Source organism: Erithacus rubecula (assembly GCF_903797595.1).
Source record: "Erithacus rubecula genome assembly, chromosome: 15".
NCBI lineage: Eukaryota > Metazoa > Chordata > Aves > Passeriformes > Muscicapidae > Erithacus > Erithacus rubecula.
In genome coordinates this window covers 4,193,402-4,217,330 of record NC_136667.1, presented here as the reverse complement: position 1 = coordinate 4,217,330, position 23,929 = coordinate 4,193,402, and the positions used below count along the sequence as shown (strand labels likewise).

General features: G+C 49.0%; 2 protein-coding genes and 1 long non-coding RNA gene across 3 annotated transcripts in view; 2 read left to right on the top strand and 1 right to left on the bottom strand.

Annotated features, from left to right (window-relative positions):
* Positions 1–18,263, bottom strand: part of LOC306808528 — an 80,367-nt gene extending 62,104 nt beyond the window's left edge. The window contains exon 1 of the long non-coding RNA XR_013776056.1: positions 17,895–18,263. This is a non-coding gene — a long non-coding RNA (uncharacterized lncRNA). The remainder of the gene's footprint in view (positions 1–17,894) is intronic.
* LOC306808552 (sodium/hydrogen exchanger 2-like) overlaps positions 1–23,929 on the top strand; it is a 516,475-nt gene that overhangs the window by 254,248 nt on the left and 238,298 nt on the right. The gene's annotated exons all lie outside the window — the stretch shown is intronic.
* Positions 18,880–22,375, top strand: POU3F4 (POU class 3 homeobox 4). The gene has a single exon (XM_079319111.1). It carries the CDS (start codon positions 19,098–19,100, stop codon positions 20,214–20,216), a length of 1,119 nt encoding a protein of 372 aa, XP_079175237.1. The 5' UTR covers positions 18,880–19,097; the 3' UTR covers positions 20,217–22,375.

Genomic DNA, 23,929 nt, shown 5'->3' with positions numbered 1-23,929 from the left:
CATACCCAAGGTGTCACACTGCCTGTGGATTTCTGCTTCCTGCTTCAGCCACATCCTCACACTGACTGAGAGCATCAGAGGATGGAGCCCTTAAAAACCTCACTAATTTCTCACTTTCCCAAGCACTACAATGCAGCTAAAATTAGGGGAAATGGCCTCCTGTCTTTTTGTTGACTTGACAATGAGTTTATCCACCCACTCAGCCCACAGAGCAATTGCTCCTTGGAAATGCAGAAATGGTTAATATCCCACCACAAGGCCAGGAACAGCTACCAAACTTTCTTCCTGTACCAGGAAAAGACAATTTTGAGGCTGAAACTGCTCATCAGCTGCTCTTCCCATAAAGGAGTGCATCCTGACAATTCTTTGGGTTATATTATTAGAAAGAGAGCTCCGAATTTCATATTATTATCATATTATAGACAGCATTCCTTTGATAGAGGGTCAGAGATCAGGAAGACAAGAAAAATAAGGAAATAAAGCCCAGCAACAGACAGATCTTTAGCTGGCATAATTGGACACCCAAGTCCAAGGGAATTGTGTCCATTAGCAGGAGTGGGTGATCTGACCCATATGCTTTGCCACTTTTAAGTATGAAGATTAAAACAAGGCACCTAGCAGCAGAAATGGGTTACATTCCCTTTCACAGAGGCTCGGGTTGCCTAAAATTCCAGAGAAATTTCCAGCCTGCCATCATAAAGACTTCAAGGCTGTTTACCCAAACTTCTCAATAGCTCCTTCTAAAAATGGATGATGAGCAACCATGTTGGGTAAGACAGATTTTTAATGTAATCTGTTTATAGTTTTAGAACAATTTCCAGAATAGAACATTTTTTTAAATGTCCTGAGCCTTTTGCATTCTCACTTTGATCATCTCCCATCACGTTATCGTTCAGAGCAGAACGTGATGGAGCCAGGCTAACGAAGCTGCCAGAAATGACATCAGAAAGCCAAGTGACCTGAAAAAAAAAGTGCTCTATTTGAGCACCACACTCTTCTTTTTTAATTTTTTTTAATACATTTTAATTAACATTTTACTTTCACTGGATTTATCTTACGTGTATGAAAGCTCGGAGCTTGGTCTCAGAAAAAAAAAGTCCTATTGAAAACAAAAAGAGCTTTATTTGACCAAGGGAAAGCTGTAGGAGGTCCTCAGATAACAATAACTAACAATTCTTTTTGGGGTTGAACAGTTTCAGTAAGGGCCACTTTCTGAGGAGGTTAACTCTAAATAATAATTGTGGATTTTGCAGCCTGTGCAAGGCAGAGATTGCTCTCTGACAGAGTTTATATTACCAACCTGATGCCAGCAGACAGCTGCAAAAATGAAGTGATATCAGTGATAAAAATATTCTTTCTCCATGCAGGCAGGAGGAATTGCATGGAAGCAAAGGGCAAATCCCAGTGGCCTCTGTGCACAGCAGATCCAGCACATGAGCACAGGGCCTGGCTGACGTGGCACAGCTGATCCCTGCATGTCCTGACTCACCGAGGGCTTACTTTAAATATTTTTTAACTCCTCACATTAAATTTCACAGAGATATCCTGCATTCCTCAGAAAAACTTTATCTACACGAGATCATTTACTGCTCTTTAATTCAACTGGCAAATAAGTTGGTTAAAAAATAAAATATCATAACGATGCCCCCCCCACACCTTCTGACTTAGAAATAGATAATTTCTAGTACTAAAAGTGATTAAATTTGTTGCATTTCCAACTTGCATTTTAACAATGCACTACCTCCTGAATGGCTGCATAAATATTAATAGACAGCCTGCTATGAAACTTTTGCCCGTGGTGCCCTTGGAGAACCATAATCACGGCGAGGGGAGCGAAGGAGATGAGAGAGCCCTGGAGATGGAGGTTCTATCCCCAGCTTCACAGAGCCACCCCGGGTCAGGCACTTTCCTGCAGTCTCACAGATCAGCCCCATCTCAAAGACTTTGTCTGGGAGGAGATGAAAATCCTGCAGGCATTTATCTGCCCCTGCTCATCCAAAATGAAACCACAAAAACCCTGCTGATGCCAAGAGGAGCCGCGCCGATTTCTCCCCAAATTAGCCAGACTTTTTTTTTTTTTACATAGTGAGTGCTTTTAAATTTCATCTGCAGATGTTTGCTCCTCTAATCACCTCTGAAATGGGTGCATGGCATTTATCTACCTGCATTTCCTCCCTCTGATATAATCTCATTAAAAGTCACGGTCGCTCCGGCTGCCATTTGAAAGAGGCCAAGTGCCCACAGATCCCCTGAAGTCATGCTCAGCCTTCATGAAAATTGGACAATTATTTAGTTCCCTAAATATGGACTTTGGGGGCTGATATTCAGAATGTCCTCTTGGAAAACATTTCTGGTCTGCCATAAACCAGCTCTCTGAGAAGACAACACTATTGATTTTTGCCATTCTAATACAAGAACACCACTCAAAACCTTAAAATGCTGGCAGTAAAAGGCAGGAGGAGAAAATATTTCTGTCTGCAAACATCTACTGCCCAGCTGTGTTTTGGATACAGGTGGACTGTGCTAAGGGTTAAGTTAATTTAACTTTCACCAAGTTAGAAAGCTCTGAAAGTTTAATCACAAATGAACTCCAGTGGGCAGTTTGGTAGCTCCCAGACAAATATTCTCATTTTTATTCTTTATAGGCACTGCTCAAATCCTCGTAAAGCATATTTAAGGAGGGAGAAATTTCATGAGGGGAGGGAGTTGTTTTATATGACAGAATAAGAGAAAAAGGCAACTTACTGTTTTAAAATTTAAATCCGGCCAAATTACCAGAAATGCTGCTGGAAACAGAACGCTGAGAATTCATTATTTTGTTTCAAAGTTAGTTTATCATAAATCTGCCCTCTGACACGTAATAACTAGTAACATTTCGAAGGTTATTTGATAGTAAGTTCAACAGTGTAGGTGACTGAACATGTGAGCTGCATGATAATGAGTCCCAGGGGAAATCAGGCTTTAGGATGCAGGGTGAAGCATCCCTAGGCTTGTATTCAAATGGAAAAAACATATTCAAAAGTTTATTGTTTATCTCCTAAGAACATCAAATAATACACAGGCCTTTGAATCAAATGTATAAAGCACACTGGAGGACTATTTGCTGGGGGGAAAATGCCTGATTTGATCCAAATTCAAAAAATCTAATAGCTCATACACCGAAACGCACAGAGCGGTTTTGATATAAAAAGTGGAGGGGAGTTTTTGGGTTTGTTCTTCTGCAGAACTGAGAGGCACAGCCAGTCAATTTGCTCCTGCAGCAGGCTCTGGAAAGAGGAGCTCGACAGCTTTAAAGCCAGTTGTTCTCAAACCCTCTGCTTTTCAGTACAATAGAGTCCCTTAAGTGTGACAAATACAAATTGCCCTGCTCGGCCTGAATTTCATCTCCAAAATACGGCGGCGGTAATTGATTAATTTGTAGTGTACAAACTAATTTGAAGGCGATCCTGAAAGTGGAAGGGTTTATTTCTCAGCAGGGAGGTGGGGTGCAAACACCCCGCTCTGCCAGGATGACGCAGTCCCACCTCTCAGCTCATTAAGCTCTTACCTAACGAACCCTGTGCTGCTCTTATCAAATCAGGGTTGGTTTGGGCATTGGCTGTGCTGGAAAAGCACGTGAGACAGAAGTTTTTTATTTATAAACCTTCTGCCTGGCAAATGGTGAGGGCAGGGACATTCCAAGCCTGTAACCACGCAGCCATGCCCTCCCCCCCCTCACCCCGCCTTCTATCTGACGTAGAAATAGATAATTTAGTGCTAAAAGTGATTCAATTTGGTGCATTTCCAACTTGCATCCTCTGGGAGCAGGGATGGAGGGATGGGCATGGAGCACCCACCTGCTCCTGCCCTCCTGGGCACAACCCATCCACAGCAGCTCATCCCTGCTCACCTCCAGCAGCGTTTCCATAAGTGGGAAAGCTTTTGGAGGAGGCATCGTGGTGTAGGATCACTGAGTTTGGGTTTCTCAAGTGCTGGGTTTTCATCTCCAGAGAAATATCTGCCCCATTAAAAGTGATCAAACAGGACTCCTGCTGTTCAGGTGCACAGACATACCTGTCAAGGGAACAGGCTGCCTTGCAGAATCACAGAGGGGCTGAGGTTGGGAAAAACCTTTAGGATCTTCCTTTTGTAGTTAGACAGTCCCCTCTGCATCACAGGCTGCTATTTCATAGTTTGGACATTGAGAACAAAATTAGCCTTTAATTTCAAGGTATCTTTCAATAATAAAATCAAATGTTTCACACATTTTTTTAGCTTGTCCTCCTTTTTTTAACTCATTGCTTAAATCGTTATGTACCGTGTGCTTGAACAGTGAAAAGTTACACAACATCTCTCTTACTCAACATCACCCTATCAGTCCTAACTCTTAATATTATGATTACTTTTTTTCAGAGATGCAACTGGCAGAGCTATCCTGACATGCCACAAATCCTAATTATCATCAAAACTCTAAATTCTATGTTAATGAATATCAGGGCTTGAAACGCTCTTATCTTGACAAGTTCTAAAATATCCACTGAATGTTTGTTTATTCACTTTATATATCAGTATATATTTCCAGACCTTAACTTTGGGGAAAACAACAGCATTTAAATAAGCAAAGATAAATAAAACCAAGCAAGCAGGCAATAATTCTGTCTAAAATGCTTTTTACTATATTTAAGAAGGAATTACCGCAGAGGAGATGATTGAACCCTAAATTACCACATCTCAAAGAAAACAGATTTAGATGAAGAACTTTTTTGGTTCATTCTTTGAAATACAATCTTGCTCACTACCCAACTTTTGCTAATACTTACAAGTGCAAGATGCACAGAGGAAAACAAAAAACGGTCCTGGAGCTGTTAAAATTAAACAAGAACGGGCTGAACCGGATCATCCTCAAACTTTGCCTTTCATTCCAGAAAAGAGTTAAAAACCCAGCTCTGTAGGAGCTGCAGCAAGCCCTGCCCAGTGCTGGGATATTAAAGTGTGCATAAATCAGGGGGCTCATTTTCCTATCAGGCGTTAAAGCTCCCGGCTCCGTTATAGGAGCATCCGCGGATCCGCGCCGAGCGCTCGGCTCGGGCGCCGGCCTCTGTGTGGTCTTTCAGAACTGTCGTTATCAGCTTTCTGTTTATTATTGTGCTCAGTTTAAAGGGAATTTGCCAAGTGATCCCTGGACTCCAATCTTTAGGCCTGTTGTCAGGACAAATTAATTTCTGTGGAAACCCACTGTGCCTCAGATACCATCTAGGAAATGTAGGATTAATGGAGTCCCTGTACAACACGCTTTGTAGTGCGCTGCTGGGGGAGGGGAGCGGGGCTGCCGAGGCAGAAATCACACAAATAAAGCCCCTGCACTTTGGGGGACTTTGGGGGGACTTCATCTTTTTTTACTCCATCAGCTCACATCTGTAATATTTAAAATAAAGCGGTCGTCGGAAAGGGCAACTTTTAACAAAAAGAGCAGTGAATGGGAACTCACAGCTGCCAAAGATGAGGGACCTGAGGTCTAATTATCAATATTTTATATTTTACCCTCTCAAGCCAATCTCATCAGTAGGAAAAACAGGATATTAAAAGAAACAGTCTCCTGTGAATCTTACCAGAAAATAATGAAACTCCACACATGATCCTTTGGAAAAGGGGTATTAAAGCTGGATTTCCTACAGGGCTGGGTCATTGCTGTGCTAGCTGACATTTGGGGCTGTTTTTAACAAATTTATATTGTTTAATTGCTAAAAATGTTTGTCTGTTCTTGCAATAAGTAAACTTTAAAAATTATTTTCCTGGGGAAAAAAAAAAAGGAGTGATTACATTTCTTAGTGATGTGAGACGAAGAGAAGAGAAGAGAAGAGAAGAGAAGAGAAGAGAAGAGAAGAGAAGAGAAGAGAAGAGAAGAGAAGAGAAGAGAAGAGAAGAGAAGAGAAGAGAAGAGAAGAGAAGAGAAGAGAAGAGAAGAGAAGAGAAGAGAGAAGAGAAGAGAAGAGAAGAGAAGAGAAGAGAAGAGAAGAGAAGAGAAGAGAAGAGAAGAGAAGAGAAGAGAAGAGGAGGTGAAAACTCCAATGCATTTTATCAATCCTTTCTCATTGTCAGGAGGATGACTGCCCATGGTGAGATATCCAGATTTAATATCAAACATATTGGGAATACTTTCCCTTATTCTTTCCTCTCCAAAGATAAATCAGTTGATAATATACAGGAGAAAGGCAACAGACCCACAGGTTCACATTCTCTGTGGTTTTACATCTTGTGACTTCTCTGTGGAATCAGAGAGTTAAACCAAAGTGTCACTAAAACACCAATGAGATCACAAAATTAAAGTAAAAGCTAAAAAAATAAAAAGAAAGAGCAACCTCTCCTTTCCAAATACTGAAGCAAAATCTGACTTTAACACACTGTTCCAATATTACCCTGCTAACAGCAGGGCTAATTTGGCAGCAGAACATTTTTAGAGCACTCTCAAACCTCCCAAGCCTGGCAGATGCAGAGGCTGCAGCTCCTCTACCGTGGCTCTCCAGCTCACAAACACCTCAGCACACTCTGCTTTTCCTTCTTAGGGCACTGCAAAAATCCCCAGCTTCTGTGGGATGCCCCAGTTTGGAGCAAGGTTCATTTTGGGAGGTTATTTTATCACCCTTAAGTTCACTTGCATGTGAGAACTGCTTTTGTTTTAGTCAATATTCCAAAAGAGAGTGTTCTTCCCTAACTAAAACATTTAATCTTGAGAGACTTTTATGTGCCCGTTTTTAACTATTGCAGAAATTCAATTAACTGCATAATTATGAGCACAATTACCATGGAGTGTTACATGTGATTTGGTGGTAGCAGTTACATGGCACACACATACACTCTGATTTATGATTTCAAAACTTACAGCAATGATAATAAAACCCAGAAATTCCCAAATATCATCCTTATTCTTTAGATTGTGTGTATAAATGGTTTTTAAATTCTGTTCATATGGGTTTTTTTCCCTGCCCATGGCAGCAGTGGTGGAACAAGACAACCTTTAAGGTTTTTTCCAACCCAAACCATTCCAATATTGTATGATTTTGGTGATGAAAGGTTTTATTTTATAAAGCCTATTATTTGCAACCAGCTGATTAAAGTCACCCAAACTGTGACAATTCACCTTGAACCTGGCCCCATTAACTTATTCCACTGCAAACCCCCAGCATGGGCATGGAGCCCTGGAGATTGTTGCATGGAGGGAGAAAGAGAAACTAAAATAAATTAGGAAAAAGAAAGGAAAATACAAAAGTGTGAGGACGGGGAACTCTACGAAGTCTTTAAAAACTTTCTTTAAAACTTTCCACAGTGCCCAGCTCAGCATGGTGCTCCGGGTGGAGGTGACAGGTCAGGAGCAGGATGTGCCTGGCTGTGCCAGGGGCTGCCTGGCAGGAGCCACCCCAAAACCCAGGTGGCCACGAGCAGGGGCTGTGCTGGCCACAAGCTGGGGCTGTGCTGGCCACAAGCTGGGGCTGTGCTGGCCACCTGCCAGGCTCAGCCTGAGCCCTTCCCTGCCTTGGAACAGCTAAAACACACCTGGGTTCTGCAGTGATGAGGCACCAGGAGGGGTCAGCAAGGGCTCTGAGGATGTCACATTTGGGGGTTTTGGGGCTGAAAGGAAAGTTCAGGAGGACAGGCAGGGTGTGGTTGTAGGAAAGTGCAGTTCAGGATGGGCACAGGCTGAGTACAGAAATCCCTGGGGGAATGTCACCATGCCACTGCTGTCCCACAGCTGAGGGTCTGTGGCAGCTCCTGGGCACAGCACTCTGCTGGCTCCTCATGGATCCTCCCTGCTCACACCCTCAACACACCAATTCTGCACATCCAGGACATGTTCAGTGCCAGGAAAAACCTCCAAGGAGGACAAGGATCTTCCAGAGGCTTCAATTATTTCAGATGTTACCCAAAATCATTCTGGTGTCACTCGTGCAGCCTTTGGTGACACCACACACATCCCCTGCTCCTGTAACCCAGCCCTGCACCCCAAATTTCAGCACAACCCTGCCCAGTGATGTCAGCTCAAGGTCTACATTCTCCCCTAATCTAATCAAATCCCATTTCTGCTGACACAGTAACATCTCCACCTTCACCCATCCTTCTACAAGAGCTTTGTTCCCACCTACAGGTGCACAGGTGGCAAAAATTCCCTCAAACTGCATCCAGGGTTTCATCAAGAGATGCCCATGGTCCTCAAACACACAAGGAATCAAAAGTCTTTTACCATAATCACTCTTCAAGTAATTGAAAATCAGAATTACCCATGTGGCTTCTCTACATAAAAAGTGATCTGCAGCCTCCAAATCTGAATTCCAAACATGTTCGTGTGAAACATTCAAAATACAAAATGCAGTTCCAGCTCAGTCCTTGGTGGATGTCAGGCACGGCTGGAAAACTATTGCAGGTGTTATTTTAAATGAAAAAAAGTGAAGGGTGTAATAAGAATGGAGGTCAAAGCATTTCCAGACTTGCCAAGGGTTAGATCTCACCAACAGAGTAAAATATTTCAGCTTTAACAGAAAGCTATAAATGCAAATATATATAAAATGAAGCATAAAGTAGGCTTCTTCTAGAAATTCATCTCTGCTAACGTGAACAGTACAAATATTTCACAACATGTCAAACCCACTGTATCTGTACATTCATGCTTTCCTCACTGCTGGCTCTACAACCACACAGAAATGTAATTTAACAGCACTGGTAACAGTTTTCCAGTCTTGGGGCATGGAACCTTTATCCCAAGGACCTGGTTAATAAATGGCAATAAATGTAAACCAAAGGCAGAAGGAGGAGGGAGCAGCAGAGGGCTCAAACCCAGCCCAGCTGCCCCTACCCCAGCCACCCCCCAAAATCACCCCAGATCCATCCCTGCAGATCGAGCTGCCATGTGGTTGTTTTCTAAAACAACATCTCACTCTGCTGTGGAAGAAATTTAGTCTTTATTCCTCTTTAATATTCATATGGAACAGAGCTACATTAACACGAAGTTTTAATTTCAGAAACATTCTGACATTTACAGAGAACAGATTCCAGCCCTGGTTTCACACCAGGGTTTTTTTTCCATTATCACTGTTATTACTGGTATTAGTATCACTGCAGAAGTGATTAAAAGGTCCTGGATGTCTCATTAAAATAGTCTGGATCTACCTCCCTCTTCAGCACCAAGATACAATCTGTTGTTTTATAAATGGGAACCATATTCCTGGAAATTAAATTTGAAGTATTGCCTGTTCCTCTTTTCCCTGTGAAATACAGGCACTTTTTGCTGTTTAAATTGAATGTAAGAAATATTCTAAATATTTGAAGCAGAGGAAAGAATAGTTATTACTGTATGCTGAACGCTCCCCAGATCTACTCATAAAATGTGAAAATAATAAAAGAGCAGCAACAAACCAACTCCTCAAAACTCTCAGGGAGATTGAGGAGAGAGATCCCTCATGGAAGTCAACAGTTTTGGTCCCTACATCTATTTTCAGGTGCTCATTTCAGCACAGGCTTATGATTTTCCAAAAGAGTTGGTTTAGCTGCAATTTTGGAAAAACGCATTTTTGTTTCCCGAGATAGCCCGGCAGTTTAAGTATGAATGTTTGTGTCTCAGAGCTCTTTTCCATATCCTCCACTAAACAGGAATTCAAAGAGTCTTAGGTGCAGATTAAATGCTTTCAAAAATCAATTTTAGGCTGGCATAGAAGTCAACCAGTCTGACCTCGTGATTACAGACTAAACACTTCCTTAGGAAGCAAAGTGGAGCAATATTTCATGTTTCAATGATTATTTCAGATGGCAGCACCACAAATAAAAAACAAGAAACTGTGGTGACATTTTAAAATAAGTTAATCTAGGGATATTGTATGAGGAATTAAAAGAGGCCTCATCAGAGGGGTGGGATACCGTAGCATTAAAATCCACTCACAAAAGGGAATATTCAATAAACATCTCATCCAAACTCTAACAGGCACTTTTGTTTTCATGGAGTTTTGGGAAAAAAGAGAATCATATAACTCAGTTTCTACCAGATTACTCTGATATTTTTACTCCTGGAACCTTAATCTGAAGACACAAAATGGCAAAGAAAGCAGCAGTGAGATATGTACTTATTTTAGTGGCTGAGGAGCTTCTTCCAAACCACCTTATACTGATACAAACCCAGGCTCCTCCAGTTCCATATTCCTGAGGACAGAGCTCAGATTTAAAGCCCAAGCACTCCTGTGCCTTGCAACAGCATTTTTATTTTCCTTCTTACCGGTGTCAATAGCAGGGTAACGCCAGAGCTTTCACATAAACGTTTGCCTTGGTTTGATCCTCTAAATGTGCTACCCAGTAATTAAATCCAGTTTGTATTTTTAAAGTGCACATGGAGCACTGTTCCACTGCCTTGCATTTGTCTCCACCATCTCTCAGTTCTGGGAAATCCATAAATTCATTTGTCAAAGGTAAAAATACTCCAGCAAAACTCCTTCTAAATCTTTTGAAATGGTTTGTTCAAACTCTTGACATAGCGTTTTGCTCTAAACAAATTTCTAGACAGCCCTGTGATTTTCCATCTCAAAATATACTGTTTCCCTGCCATGAAACTGGAACAGAGGGTCTGAGAGAAAGGAAATTATTAAGCATTCTAGTGGGTTTTTTTTCCAACAAAAACTAAGATAGAGGTCAATGAATAAGTATGTGCAGGCTGGAACTTAAATCCTCTGGGGTGACTGTAGGCTAATTAATAATTAATGCCAGAGACATGGTGTTTGAAATGCAGATGTGATAACTGGAGGCCTGGCAAAGCTGTTCAGAGGAAGCAGATTTGGATGCTATGGGGAATAGGCACTCCCTTGCCGGCTGGCTCTGAAAGCAGACCTGGGTGCAAAGCAGGGCCTATGGTTTAGATTATATTCCCCTCAGCTGTTAATTACCTGAACCTACTTTGAAGTTTTTCTCTTTTTATCCTCTGCATGAAAAGAGATTGGTTCAGCCAAGGGACTTGAAAAAATGATCAAATACATGGAGTAGAGGAGGGGAATAGAACTTCAGATATAAAAAAGATAAGGAAGAAAAACACTCAGGGAAACACACAGGAACATATTAGGAAGTGCCCGAGTGTGGCTCAATGTTTCAAGCCAGTTGTGCTGCTCTAAGTTATTTCAGCCATTAAGCAGAACCCCCCCGTGTTTTAGGAATAGATTTGTTAAAAGGGATCTCTTGCTGTATGTATAGAGTTTACAGTAATTATTTGATGAAAGTACCATAGGTGATTTCCTATGCTATTTTTAATTCAATAAAGTCATTTAAACCTCCTTGTGTTTGGGGCTATTTAATGAGGTGTGCAACATTAGCAGAATCACCAATGAGCTGTTACTGCAAATATTCAGATTTTGATAAAAAAACGCTCATTTTTGCCAAGGAGAGAGACGGGCACAGGGTGGGCTCCTCACTGCCACTGCAAGGAAAGGGGGCAGGTGCCCTCAGCACCGCGGCTCCTCGGGCCTCGGGGGGGCACCTGAGGGCAACTGAGCCATTTCCACAGCAAGAGGGGAGTGGGGTGGCCCAGCAGGGCCTGGCACAGGCAGGGGTGGGGAGGCAGAGGGGTGGGATGAAGGCTGGGGAGGCAGCGGTGATGGGGATGAGGACAGAGAGAGGCAGCGGTGATGGGGATGAAGATGGAGAGATGGGGGTGATGGGGATGAAGATAGAGAGATGAGGGGGTGATGGGGATGAAGATGGAGGGTCACAGGGGTGATGGGGATGAAGCAGAGCTGGGAATGCCGGTGGAGAGGCACAGATGATGGGGATGAAGGTGCGGGTGAGGCAGGGGCGGTGGGGATGAAGATGCTGCCCGCATCCCGCGGGCGGACGGGAAATGTTTGGGGTGACGCAGAAGCCCCCCCTGAGCGCAGGAAAACACGCTGTGGCCAAGGGGGTGTGAGGCACCCCCTGTGACAGCGCTGTCCCAGCGAAGGAGCCCGCAGGGTGCCCCCGGTGCCCCGGTCCCGTTGCGGCTCCCCGGCGCTGCCGGCCCCGCTCGCCCGGGTCCCTGCGGCCGGAGGGGCCGCGGAATCGCCTCTCGCTTTGCAGAGACACATCGCTCCCTTTTCAAAGCCACTCCAGAGTCGCTTTTTTTGACGCTCTTCCCCGCTCGTTAGAGTCCGCCCGTTCAAAGGCGAAACTTCCCAGCAACTTCACTAAAACCCTTTGAACCGTGGGGAAGACAGCGGCATAATAATTTTTTTTTTTTCTGTCTCTACCTTTTTTTCTTTTTTTCCCTGCAGTAGGGTGAAGCAATCTCTGATGAACTCAGGGCTGGCTGCGTTTAAAAATTAATTTGAAAATGCCCGTCTTCAAGGCGCAGGCGTCTCGCATTTGCACCTATCACCTTGGCATCTCGGCGCAGCTTCTCCTCCTGCTGATGTGGAGAGCCCACCTCGGCCCAAAACAAGATTTTTTACCCATTTTTCTCTTTCCCAGCACCGTCTTTCACCGTGACGTAAGGAACACGCGGCTGTACTACCGCCTTACGCATAGGTGAACACCTGAGTGATGCTCTGGCTCCTTTGAGGGTAATTCCCGGCGCCGCCGGGTTCTCCAGCCCTGGGATGGTCACCTGCGGCTAAAGCTCCCAGGTGAAGGGGATGAGTTTGTCCCGGGGTGGAAAATGCCTCGAATCCGCCAAAAGTGGCGTGGGAATCGCCTCGGTGTCCTCGTCACGGGCGTGGGGTGGCCCGGGAGAGCCACGCCTGGGGGGAGAGGGGCTTTTAATGGAATCACAACAGCCACACGGTTCCCTATTAAATCCTGCTAATTTTCTAGGTGAAGGCTGTGAAGTGAATGTGAGGAAGCATTAAAAGGGAATTGAATTTGCATTCCTTATGCTACAGGCACATGTTTACATGACCTTTAAAACAGAATTAAAGCTGTATCATCAGCAGCTGTAGGCAATTCACATTACTAAGGCAATCAAATCAGAAGGCTAAACTAACTATAAAACATAAATTAAACTGATAGAGAATCATCCTAATTCACTAGGTTTACTTGCAATTTACTTATCCGCTACTAGTAATTTCTAAACAGTTTGGAGAAGAGGCAAATAGGAAATACTTGGACGTGGCACTTCAAGAACGGGTGTCCGAGGGGGGAGCCGGCTCTCCCGGGGTTCTCCATCAGGGAGCGCGGGGATAACACGGGCCCCTAGAGCTCCACGAAGGGACTGCAAACTGATACCTGCATGGCTAAACCCCAGTTCTGTGGCTTGGCTCAAGCCTCCCCCGGAGTCCTTTCCTCTCTGGAGGACCCTCAGAGGCGCCGTTGATTTTCTAAAATATGAAATAACTCAATATCCAATACAGCTCGCGTTGCACCGCTGCCTTCTGCCCCCTCCCCCATCCCCAGAGGGACACTTTCCAATGTCTGAAGCACGGTAAAAAAACCCACAAAAATCGATACCGCCGGTGATTTCATTAAAAGTTTGCAGAGCGCCTTTCCCCGTCTCCGCTCCGGCGCTCCCGGGCGGAGCGGGGCGGGCTCCGGGCACCCCCTGCCCCGGGCAGCCCCCACTTTGATTTATTCCCATTTATTTCTCGCAGCCCAGGGCTGTCTCCCCCGCTTTGATGGCGACTCCCCCGTGTGCTCCCCCCCGTGCCCCGCGGTGATTTATCGCTCGCCCGCCTCCCCCTGAACTTCTCCCCCGCAGCCCTCGGGACCCCCCGCCCCGGGCAGGGCACGGAGGGGAAGGGATGCTGCAGCCCCCTGAGCCTTTCACCGGGGCTCTACTGGGAGGGGGGGGGGGAGAGAAAAAAGCTGCCAGGAGGTGCCAGGGAGCCGCACACGCTGGGGATGGAGCGGATGGAGCTTTGGCAGGGGCTGTTGGGGTTTTTTTTGGGGGGGGGGCCCGGGGGGCTCGCAGTCTCGGCCCCGCGTGACCGAACGACACCCAGCCTGCCTCACCATCACCATCCTGCACTGCCCAAGCTCCATTCACGAAGGAAACATCTTTTAGCAACGCAGCCTGGCCTGAAAGTTCATTTTTATAACAGCTTTGGTTGGCGCGATCTGAAGGAAGCGGGAAGGAAACTTTCCACCGAGCCGTAAACACACGAAAGTCTGTGAGAAAACCAAGAATTAGCAGCAGCATCTACGTATTTATAAACGTAAATCTAAGGATGACGAGGCGCTTCAAAATGCAGGAGGCGTTTCAATCCCTCTGCGAGATCAGGAGCATCGCTGGATGCTTTGCACGCCGACTGCTACAGCTGGAAAAGCGTAGTTAAATAAATAATAAATAAATAAATGAAAGGGAAAACACAACACATGAACCCAAACCCCACATGGAAATTGCTCGGTAAGCTACCAAACAGCAGCGCAGATATTTGTCATCCAAGGAACAGAGCGATTTGTCTTCAATGTCTCATTAGTCAACAGAGGTTAACTAGCGAGCCAGTTAGTGCGTGCTCAAATCCAACCCATTCTCCTTTAAATATATCTGAGCAGGAATCTGTCCGTTCGGGAATTGTATTTGGATTATTTCTAAAGCACGGGCGGGATGGCCTCTGGGGTGGCAGGAGCTGGGGGTGCCCATCTCTGACCCCATCCCCTCGTTTGCTGGGAGAAGCTTCCCAGGAAAAATAAAAACAAAACAACCAAAACAACAAAACGCAACCAACAACCAAAAAAACCAGGGGATTTCGGAGCGGGGTGAAAGCAGCGCGTTCCTGTCATCGCGGCAGTTTGAATGGCACGGTGAGGGAAGTGCCTACGTAGAAGGAAGGATCGGCATTGTTGTGGGGTCCATTAACTCCTGCCGTGACCTCAGGAGCACCGCGCACCGAGCAGGAGCCGCAGCGGGGCCGCAGCCGCTTCCCCGCCGCCTCTCCCCATCCACAGCTCTCCACCAAACACAACAAACCCCAATTCGTGCATTTCACAGGCGGCGAGACCTGTCCCGCAGCAAAAATCTGCACTTTGGAGAGACTTCCCGGAATATTTACCCTTTTTTGGTTTTTTTTTTTTTTTTCCTCCGTCAACCAAATGTTCGAGACAACCGACCCAGATCAAAAATAACAGTGACCTACACATGACGGGGTAGTACACAGATGAACGACTTTTTTTTTTTTTTTTTTTCCCGCAGCAAGTACATTTTTCAAACATCAACAACGTGGAAAGAAAAAGTATATTAATAATAATATTAATATTATTAATAATAATAACAATAACAGGCGATTCGAGCAGAGGAGCAAGGAGTCGCCCAAACCGCTTCGGAAATCGCAGCAGTTAGAATACAAATACTATTTACCTTGTGATTTTTCCTGCCCGGGATTGGCTTTATTGTCCCTCCCTGGACCAGCCCAGCCGCAGCCACGCTCCCTCCGTGCCGGGCTCTTTGCTGCCGGGCTGGTGCTGGGAGAGATTTGGGGGGGGCTGCATTCATTCTTACATTAGGACTAGTTTAATTTGCAATCTGTCAGTCCATCTCCTGGCTGTGGCTCGGAGATGGCAGTGTGGCTCTCTCCCTCCTCTCTCCCTGCACAGCATTTACTCACGTTCAAGAGCAGCCAACAGAGACCAAAAAAAAAAAAAAAAAAAAAAGAACTAATTGAGCTTGTGTCGGTATTGGCTAATTTCTGCTAATACTCTGTAAATTCCTTTTTGCTTCCTAAGCTTCCCCCACGCTGGTTAGGTGTTCCCAAAGCCTCTCCGGAGCTCCAGGAGCCGCTTTCTCAGCACTGATGGGCGGCTGGGCTTCAGCAGGAGCCCCAGCGCCTGGATGTACACAATGCAAACCTTAACTCCTGGCTCCAGAAACGGTTAAATTGCCCTTTCCCAGCCCCCACCCCCGTTATGATTGACTCTGTTTTTAAATTTGCACTTGTTCCCACCAAGCGCAATCTAACTCGTCCTGTCTCTAAAGTGAACTTGTGTTGAAGGTGAAGTTTTCAATATAGAGGTCACGACACCGAGGCACAGCTTACCGCTCCGAGCTTCATGCTGTATTAAACACAATCAAAACGAACCCCTTTTAGACCTTTTTTTTTTTTTTTTCTTTCTCCCTCCTTCCCCTCCCGCGGGTGAACAATGAGAGGAGGGGGGGAAGAAAAAATAAATCTCTTAAATATTATAAAATCAGCTCTGTCACGATAATAATAAACGCGTTGGTGGGTTCAGGTCCCGACCTCCAGCCCGTGGAGCGGGTGGAGAACGCGAGCGCATCCCGAGCGCTGCTCTTAAAAGGGAATGTGTGGGGCTGGTGTCACGCGTGGGTGACACCGCCGGTGCCACCGAGGGGACGGCGACAGCCGAGCCACGCAGCCGGGTGACCCCAGAAAGCCCCGGAGCCGCCTGTGCCAGGGGGACTCGACACAATCCCAGCTCCCGCACTTCAAAGCGGGGCGTTCTCCATAGCGACTTCTCGCTGCCCCAGGACGGTGGCTGCCTCCAGCTATTGTGCGAGCTTTTTCACGCCAAAGATTTAGCAGAAAAAATAGATATTAAAGCGAGTTATTTGCGGAGGAAATGCGGGTCCCTCTGGGGCGGGGGCACCCAGAGCCAAAGGGCTCCAGCGCACAGTCCGAACCCAAAAACTTTTTAAATTTTTTTTTCTAATAAAAAAAAAACTTTATTGGGTTTCGGTCTATGAAAAATAAGTTACAAATTCTTGCAACAGTAGCTTTGCATGTACTTATTTTTCTCCCATGTCCAGACGGGGTCGGCTATTGAATAAGGCTCTTTTATTCTGCATGGGGCAGGGGATTTGTGGCCATGGTCCCCCTTTTATTCCTCTCTCTATGGAAACCCAGATCATGGGGAGAAAAATGCGAGGCTGAATAAAGAAAAGCAGCAGAAAGGACCGCTTGAGAGCGGCATCTGTTACACTTGGGAAGTTAGACTGACAGGAAAGAGCTAAAGAAACCCTCTCCAGCAGATTAGTTAGAACAGCAAGAAGATTTAACTATATGCAGATAAAACACTATAAAATCCACCAAACTCTGCTATAGGCGAGGTGAGAGCCGCCTCGGCAGGAGCAGAGCCGGGCTCTGCCTTAGCTACATTTGCAGCAAAGATTAAAATGGGACGTTCGGGGTTTTATTTCCCTGCCAGAGACTCTGCCTTAATTAAACGGCGGATCTGAACATCTATTTTCACGGGCAATGGGATTTGAAAAATTGTTTCGGAAGTTAAAGTGCAAATTAATTTTAAATAATTTAGTTACGTTTTCATACAGTGCGGATTTGATGTTGTTGGGGGGGGAGGTTGATATTTTTTTTCTTTTTTTTTTTTTTTGTTTCCCCGCGGGCTGCGGTGATGTTTATTTCGAGGAGCTTGTGAAGGCGGAGAGTGGGGAAAAAAAAAAAAAAAAAAAAAAAGGAAAGAAGGGGGGGAGGAAGAAAAAAAAAAAAAATGAAAGGGGAAAAAATAAAAAAGGAAAGGCTAAAAAAACCAACGAGGAAGAAGCTGCTGCTGTAACTCCTTCCCTGCCCTCCCCGCGCTCGGGCGGGCTCGGCCGCGGAGCTGCGCGCCCCGCACCGCCCGCACCGCCCCGCGCCGGGACCGCGGCTCCGGCGGCGACATCCCCATGTCCCCAAGTCCCCATGTCCCCACCCTCCCGCTGACCCCCCAGCCGCACGCCCCCACCGCCGCCGCTCTACCCGCAAACTTCATTTCTGTATTTACTTTTCCCTATTTTGATTTATTTTCCGAGCCGGCCCCCCCGCACCCCCGCGGGTGCGCAGCGCAGCGCTGGCCCGGCGGGGACACGCGGAGTCCCCGATATATCGCGATTTGCCCCTGCCCGCTCTGCTCCTCAACACCCAGCCCTGCCTTTACCCCTCTCACACGCTGCCCCGGCGAGAAATTATTGTGATTATTATTATTATAATGAGGAAAGCGATGGGACCCGGCTCGGAAGGAACCAGAGGAGCGCTCACCTTATTTAGATCTATTTTCTCATTTTCTTGAATTTTCTTCAGATCTGTCTTCTCAGAGAAACTAATGCCTTAATGACTTTCTGGTAGCTGCAAGCCTTCTTTTATTTCTGCTAAATATATGAAAATGTATGCAAATTTAAATCAAGCTTAACCTAGGAGCTCTTGCAATATATTTAATGGAATTTCAAACCAATAAGGGGACTCTGATGCAGTCTTCTGGAAGTGCAAATATAATTACGCAGCTCGGCTACCTCCAAAACGATGCAGGGAAAGGTCATTTTGGAACTCGGGAGCGGGTCGGGGTCCCGGGGCTGCGGCTGTGCCGCCCCGCCGGGGCTGCGCGGGTGCGGAGCTCTGCCCGCCGGGCCCGGCCGAGCCGGGGGCTCCGCTCCCCCCGCTCCTCCGGCGGGGGGGTCCCGGGCACCGCACGCTCCTTTTTCCCCATTCTTTTCCCTTTTCGCACCGTTATCCCTCTTTTTTCTTCTTTCCCCCCGCCCGCCCCCCCTCCCCCCGGTTTTGCCCTGCCGGACGCGCACCGGCTGCGCACCGCGAACTTTGGGGAGCATCCACCGGGATTTACCGGCGGGGAGCCGGGAAGCTCCTTGTTTTGGGGCTGTTTTTTATTATTTGGGGCTTTTCTCGATTTTTTTTTTTTCCCTGCCAACCCGGGGCAGGCGGGGACGCGCGGCTCGGGACAGCCGCACCGGGGAGGAGCGGAGCGGAGCGCGCCCGGGCCGGCGGGCGGGGGCAGCACCGGGGTGGTCCCGCGGGGCTGCCGCCGGGGCGCCGCCGTTTAACCTCTGCCCGCCGCTAATCGCTCCACATTTAAGCCGTGCCCCCCGCGCCCCCCCGTTCCCAGGCGCTCCCCATTTAAGCCGTACTCCCCCCTCCCCTCCCCGGGGCCCGCCGCTCCGCGGCCGGCGCGGAAGGAGTTAAGTGGCGGGGCCGCCTCGCGCCCGGCCCCCGGTGCCGGCGGAGTGATTCACTTCCTGCCTCGCGCCCGCGCGGCACCGCCGCCCCGCCCCACGGGGGCTCGCCCCGCCCACGCACCGCGCCCATTGGCGGGCTCGGCCGGCGGCGCGCCCCCATTGGCCGGCGCTGGTGCCAGTCGCGGCGCTGCCGCCGCCGGGCCGCCGTGCCGGTGGATGTCAAAGGCTGGCGCGGCGGCGGCGGCACAGTATAACTCGTGGGGCTGCCGCGGCCATGGCCACAGCCGCCTCCAACCCCTACGGCCTGCTGGGCGCCGGCGCGCTCGCCCACGCCGAGGGCGCGGGCATGCAGCAGGGCAGCCCGTTCCGCAGCCCGCAGAAGCTGCTGCAGAGCGAGTACCTGCAGGGCGTCCCCGGCAATGGGCACCCGCTGGGGCATCACTGGGTGACCAGCCTGAGCGACGGCGCGCCCTGGCCCGCGGCGCTGGCGGGCGGCCCGCTGGAGCAGCCCGACGTGAAGCCGGGCCGCGAGGACCTGCAGCTGGGCGCCATCATCCACCACCGCTCGCCCCACGTCTCCCACCACTCGCCCCACGCCAACCACCCCAGCGCCTGGGGCGCCAGCCCGGCGCACAGCGCCTCGCTGGCCGCCCCCCCCGCCGCCGCCGCCGCCGCCGCCGCCGGGCAGCCCCTGAGCGTGTACTCGCAGGGCGGCTTCGCGGTGGGCGGCATGCTGGAGCACGGCGGGCTCACCCCGCCGCCCGCCGCCGCCGCCGGCCAGGGCTTGCACCCGGGGCTGCGCGGCGAGGCCGGCGGCGAGCACGGCGAGCTGGGCGGCCACCACTGCCAGGACCACTCGGACGAGGAGACGCCGACCTCGGACGAGCTGGAGCAGTTCGCCAAGCAGTTCAAGCAGCGCCGCATCAAGCTGGGCTTCACCCAGGCCGACGTGGGGCTGGCGCTGGGCACCCTGTACGGGAACGTCTTCTCGCAGACCACCATCTGCCGCTTCGAGGCCCTGCAGCTCAGCTTCAAGAACATGTGCAAGCTGAAGCCGCTGCTGAACAAGTGGCTGGAGGAGGCCGACTCCTCCACCGGCAGCCCCACGAGCATCGACAAGATCGCGGCGCAGGGGAGGAAGAGGAAGAAGCGGACCTCCATCGAGGTGAGTGTCAAGGGCGTGCTGGAGACGCACTTCCTCAAGTGCCCCAAGCCGGCCGCCCAGGAGATCTCCTCGCTGGCGGACAGCCTGCAGCTGGAGAAGGAGGTGGTGCGGGTCTGGTTCTGCAACCGGCGGCAGAAGGAGAAGCGCATGACCCCGCCGGGCGAGCAGCCGCAGCACGACGTGTACTCGCACGGCGTGAAAACGGACACGGCCTGCCACGACCTCTGACCGCGGGCTGCGGCACCGGGACTGCCCGGCCCCGGGAGAGCGGCACCGGGACTGCCCGGCCCCGGGACGGCGACCCCGGGACTGCCCGGCACCGGGACTGCGGCCACGGGACTGCCCGACCCCGGGATGGCGACACCGGGAATACCCGGCCCCGGGATTGCGGCCACGGGACTGCCCAGCCCCGGGCCATCGACACCGGGACAGCGGCCCCGGGATTGCCCGGCCACGGGACAGCGGCCACGGGACTGCCCGGCACCGGGACTGCGACCGCCCGGCTCCGGGACAGCGACCCCGGGACTGCCCGCCGGGCTTTAACTTATGGTTTCGGGAGACGCGGCGAGGGGTCCCCGCCCGCCGCCGCCTCGGCAATATTTTTTTTTCCTCTCTCCGACCTTTCCGCTGATCACACACGGTTGTTTACTAGCAGACAAGGTTTGTTTTCGGTCTCCGCTAGGATGAAGGAGAAAAAAAAAAAAGACACAAAAAAATCCCACCAACCAACCCCACCGCGAAATAAAACCCAAATAAAATGGAAGAAAAAAAAAAAGGGAAAACCTACGGAAAAATAGAAAATTAAAAAAAAAAAAAAAAAAAAAAAAAAGAACGAAAAACCCGACAGAAAAGGAAAGACAGATGTGTGCCTATGAATAACCTTCCAGCGCCTTGGTTATATCAGCTGTATTTCAGGTGAATCTGTTTTACAATAGACTAGTTTTGCATTTTTAAAAGACTTATATAGCGTTTTTAAATGTCCTGAGGTGTTTTACTACAAACTGTACACAATATTTGTGACCTAATTTGTATCGAATTGAGCAGTCCAAACGTTGCTCCCTTCCCCGAGCGCCGGCAGTGTCACCCAGCGGGGCCGGGGCAGGGCGGCCGCGGCCCTTCCTCGCCCCCACCCCGAGGAGATGGGGCTCGGAGCCCCGCACCGATGTGAAGAACAGGCTTATTTGTTACAGCTTTTTTTTTTCTTCCTTTTCAAGAACTTCCCAACACCGTAAAACGGTCGGGTCACAAGCCTGACCTTCCCCCCCCACCCCCGCCGCCCTCACCACACACTTCTTCTCCCAAGGAAAAAAAAAATTATATATATATAAAATAATTATTTCTAAGAGATATAGCCGAAATTAAGCATCACAACCAAACCCGTGGCATTTGCCAATCTTTTTCTTTCCGAAGATGAGTTTGGCTTTTTGATCAGCGCCAGACTGAGAGGTCTGTAGTAAAACACCTTTATCCTTCTGCGCTTTCGCTTCGGAAATCGGTTTCTCTGTATTTTGTTTCGATAGTGAAGAGGGATGAGGTGTCGGCGGGGAGGGAGGGAAGGGGACAGAAAACGCCCGCATTTGGTTCACGCTGAGCTTCTTTCCGCGTCGCAGGGAGATGCTGGATTTGTGGAAAAGCTTTTCTATTGGGGAGGGCAGGGGGGGCGGGGAAGAAAAAAAAAAAAACAAAACAAAACAGGGAGAAAACAAAACAAAACCAAACCCTGAACCACCAAAACAAAGTCACTAAAACGCTAACAACGCCGTTTATTTCGGGCGCAGGGAAGTGCCGAGCTGCCCCCCTCCTTTGTCCCCCTGTCCCCCCCTCTAACCCGCGGCTGTGTTGTCCCCAAGGGCGGGGGGGTGTCCGCGTGTCTGTGTGTCCGTCTGTCTGTCCGTGTGTGTGCGCGCACCCCCGAGAGCCCCGCGCTGCTCCCGCACCCCCGGGGCCGCCGGGCAGGGCCGGGCTCCCCCCGCTGCCCCCCGAGGGCCGGGCCGGTCCCCGCTCCGCAGCTCCCGCACAGCATCCCTCCTCCCTTCTTCTCCTCTCTTTCCCCCCCCCCCTTCCCCTCCTCCAGATTTTTTCCTTTCGACATTTATATTTTTCAAGTATTTTTCAGTAAGCGCTTAAAAAAAAAAAAAAAAAAAAAAGGAGCAAAAAAAAAAGAAAAGGCAAAAAAAAAGAAATTAAGAGAAAAAAAAAGAAAAAAAACTCGACACTGAGGACCTGCCTATTTCTGCCAACTTTATAACTGTACAGTTTTGTATATTAAACGTTTTTTGGAAGTTATTAATTTAAAGAAAGATCATTTAGTTTATTCATTTAGTAACTGATGTATAATAAACGCTATTTTCATTAAAGGTTGCTTTTTTCAACTATTTTATCCAAAATTGCCTATTGCAGTTGCCAACAATTATTTATTTTCAATAAATTCCGCATTATGTTTAAAAAAAAAAAAAAAAAGAAAGAAAGAAAACGTTTCAGAAAGAAACAACATAAAAAAAGAAGCCTAAATGGGTGTCGGATAAAAATAATAACGAAACACACGAGTGGCTGTAACGTTTGGCTGTCCAGCAGTTTTAGTCAAGGGGTTTATATTGACGCAATATTTTATTGTTGTAAAAGGAAAAAAAAATACGAAAAAAAAAAAAGGTTTAAATAAACATTTTTACGAAAGAAAAAGAAAATAGCTGGCAAAGTGCGGGTGCGTGGTTTGTGCGCTGGCCGAGCCGCGGTGCGGGGGCTCGAGGGGCCGGCAGTGCCGCTGACACCTGCCGCGGCTCTGGGGTGGAAAAAGCGCTTTTTGGGATGGAAAAAGCGTTTTTTTTGGGAGTGGCAAAAGGTGTGTGCGGCTTTTGCGGGGCCGGGGCAGCGCGTGTCCGCGGCTGGAGCCGCTGCGCCGGGCGCGTACCGGGGTCCGGGAAGCGGCTCCCGGCCCCGGGCAGCGGCGGCGGGCGGGGGGCACCGGGCAAGTGCCTTTTGTTCGTGCCGTGCCCCCGCCCACCCCGGCCCGGCCGGCGGCAATGGGGCCGCGGCTCCGAGCCCCGTCCCCGCCCCGGGCCGCTCCCCCGCCCGGCGGGAGGAACAATAAAGCTGCAATGGCACCGAGCGCCGGGAACCGGGCGAGCCGCGGCCAACGGGGTGCTGGGGGAAGGCAGGGGGGCGGTAAAAACTTGAAGGGATAGCCAGCGGAACGGCCTTTTATTATATATTATATATTTATTTGTTTATTTATTTTTCTTCTCCCCCTTTATTGAAAACAATGCCCAACCCTTCTGCCAGCAGTGTAGTGGGGAAATAAATTACCTTTAGGAATAATCCTGAGGGGCGGCCGGAGCAGGGAGAGAGCTCTCGTCTTCATAAGCAGCACTTGAGTGGACAGGCACCTTCCCACTGCACTGCCAGCACAGCAACCCTCCGTACCTGCGAGCCAGAGGGGTTTGGGATGTGAACAGTGGGCGATGCATTGTTTCTGAACCATAAAAGTGATTTATTTCCTTGGTAAATCTCTGTGAGCTGCAGCACCGCGGCCTTGAGGGCAGCAGGGCCTGCGGCCGGGCCTGCGCTGGCTCCGCTGAGGGACCGCGACCCTGCCAGAGGATTACAGCAGCAGCAGAAGGAAATACAAGCCCCCAAAGGCCGGTTTTTCAGCAGGATGAACGTGCTGTGGGGACCAAAACAGGAGTAAACAGCCGTGGTTTGTAAACAGCCCCAGCTGAGGATGTGCAGGAAAAGCTGCAGGTTAAACCCGGCTGCAGGTTAAACCCGGCTGCAGGTTAAAACCGGCTGTAGGTTAAAACCAGCTCTGGGTGCTCACGGTGGCTCTGAACATGCAGGGCTCTTAAAGACAGCCTTGGTTTGGAGGAGGGACAGAAGGCGTTTCACTGAAATTAGCCCGTTTTAGAGCCCTTTGGCTGCTCTGTAAATACAACCACAGCGAGGGC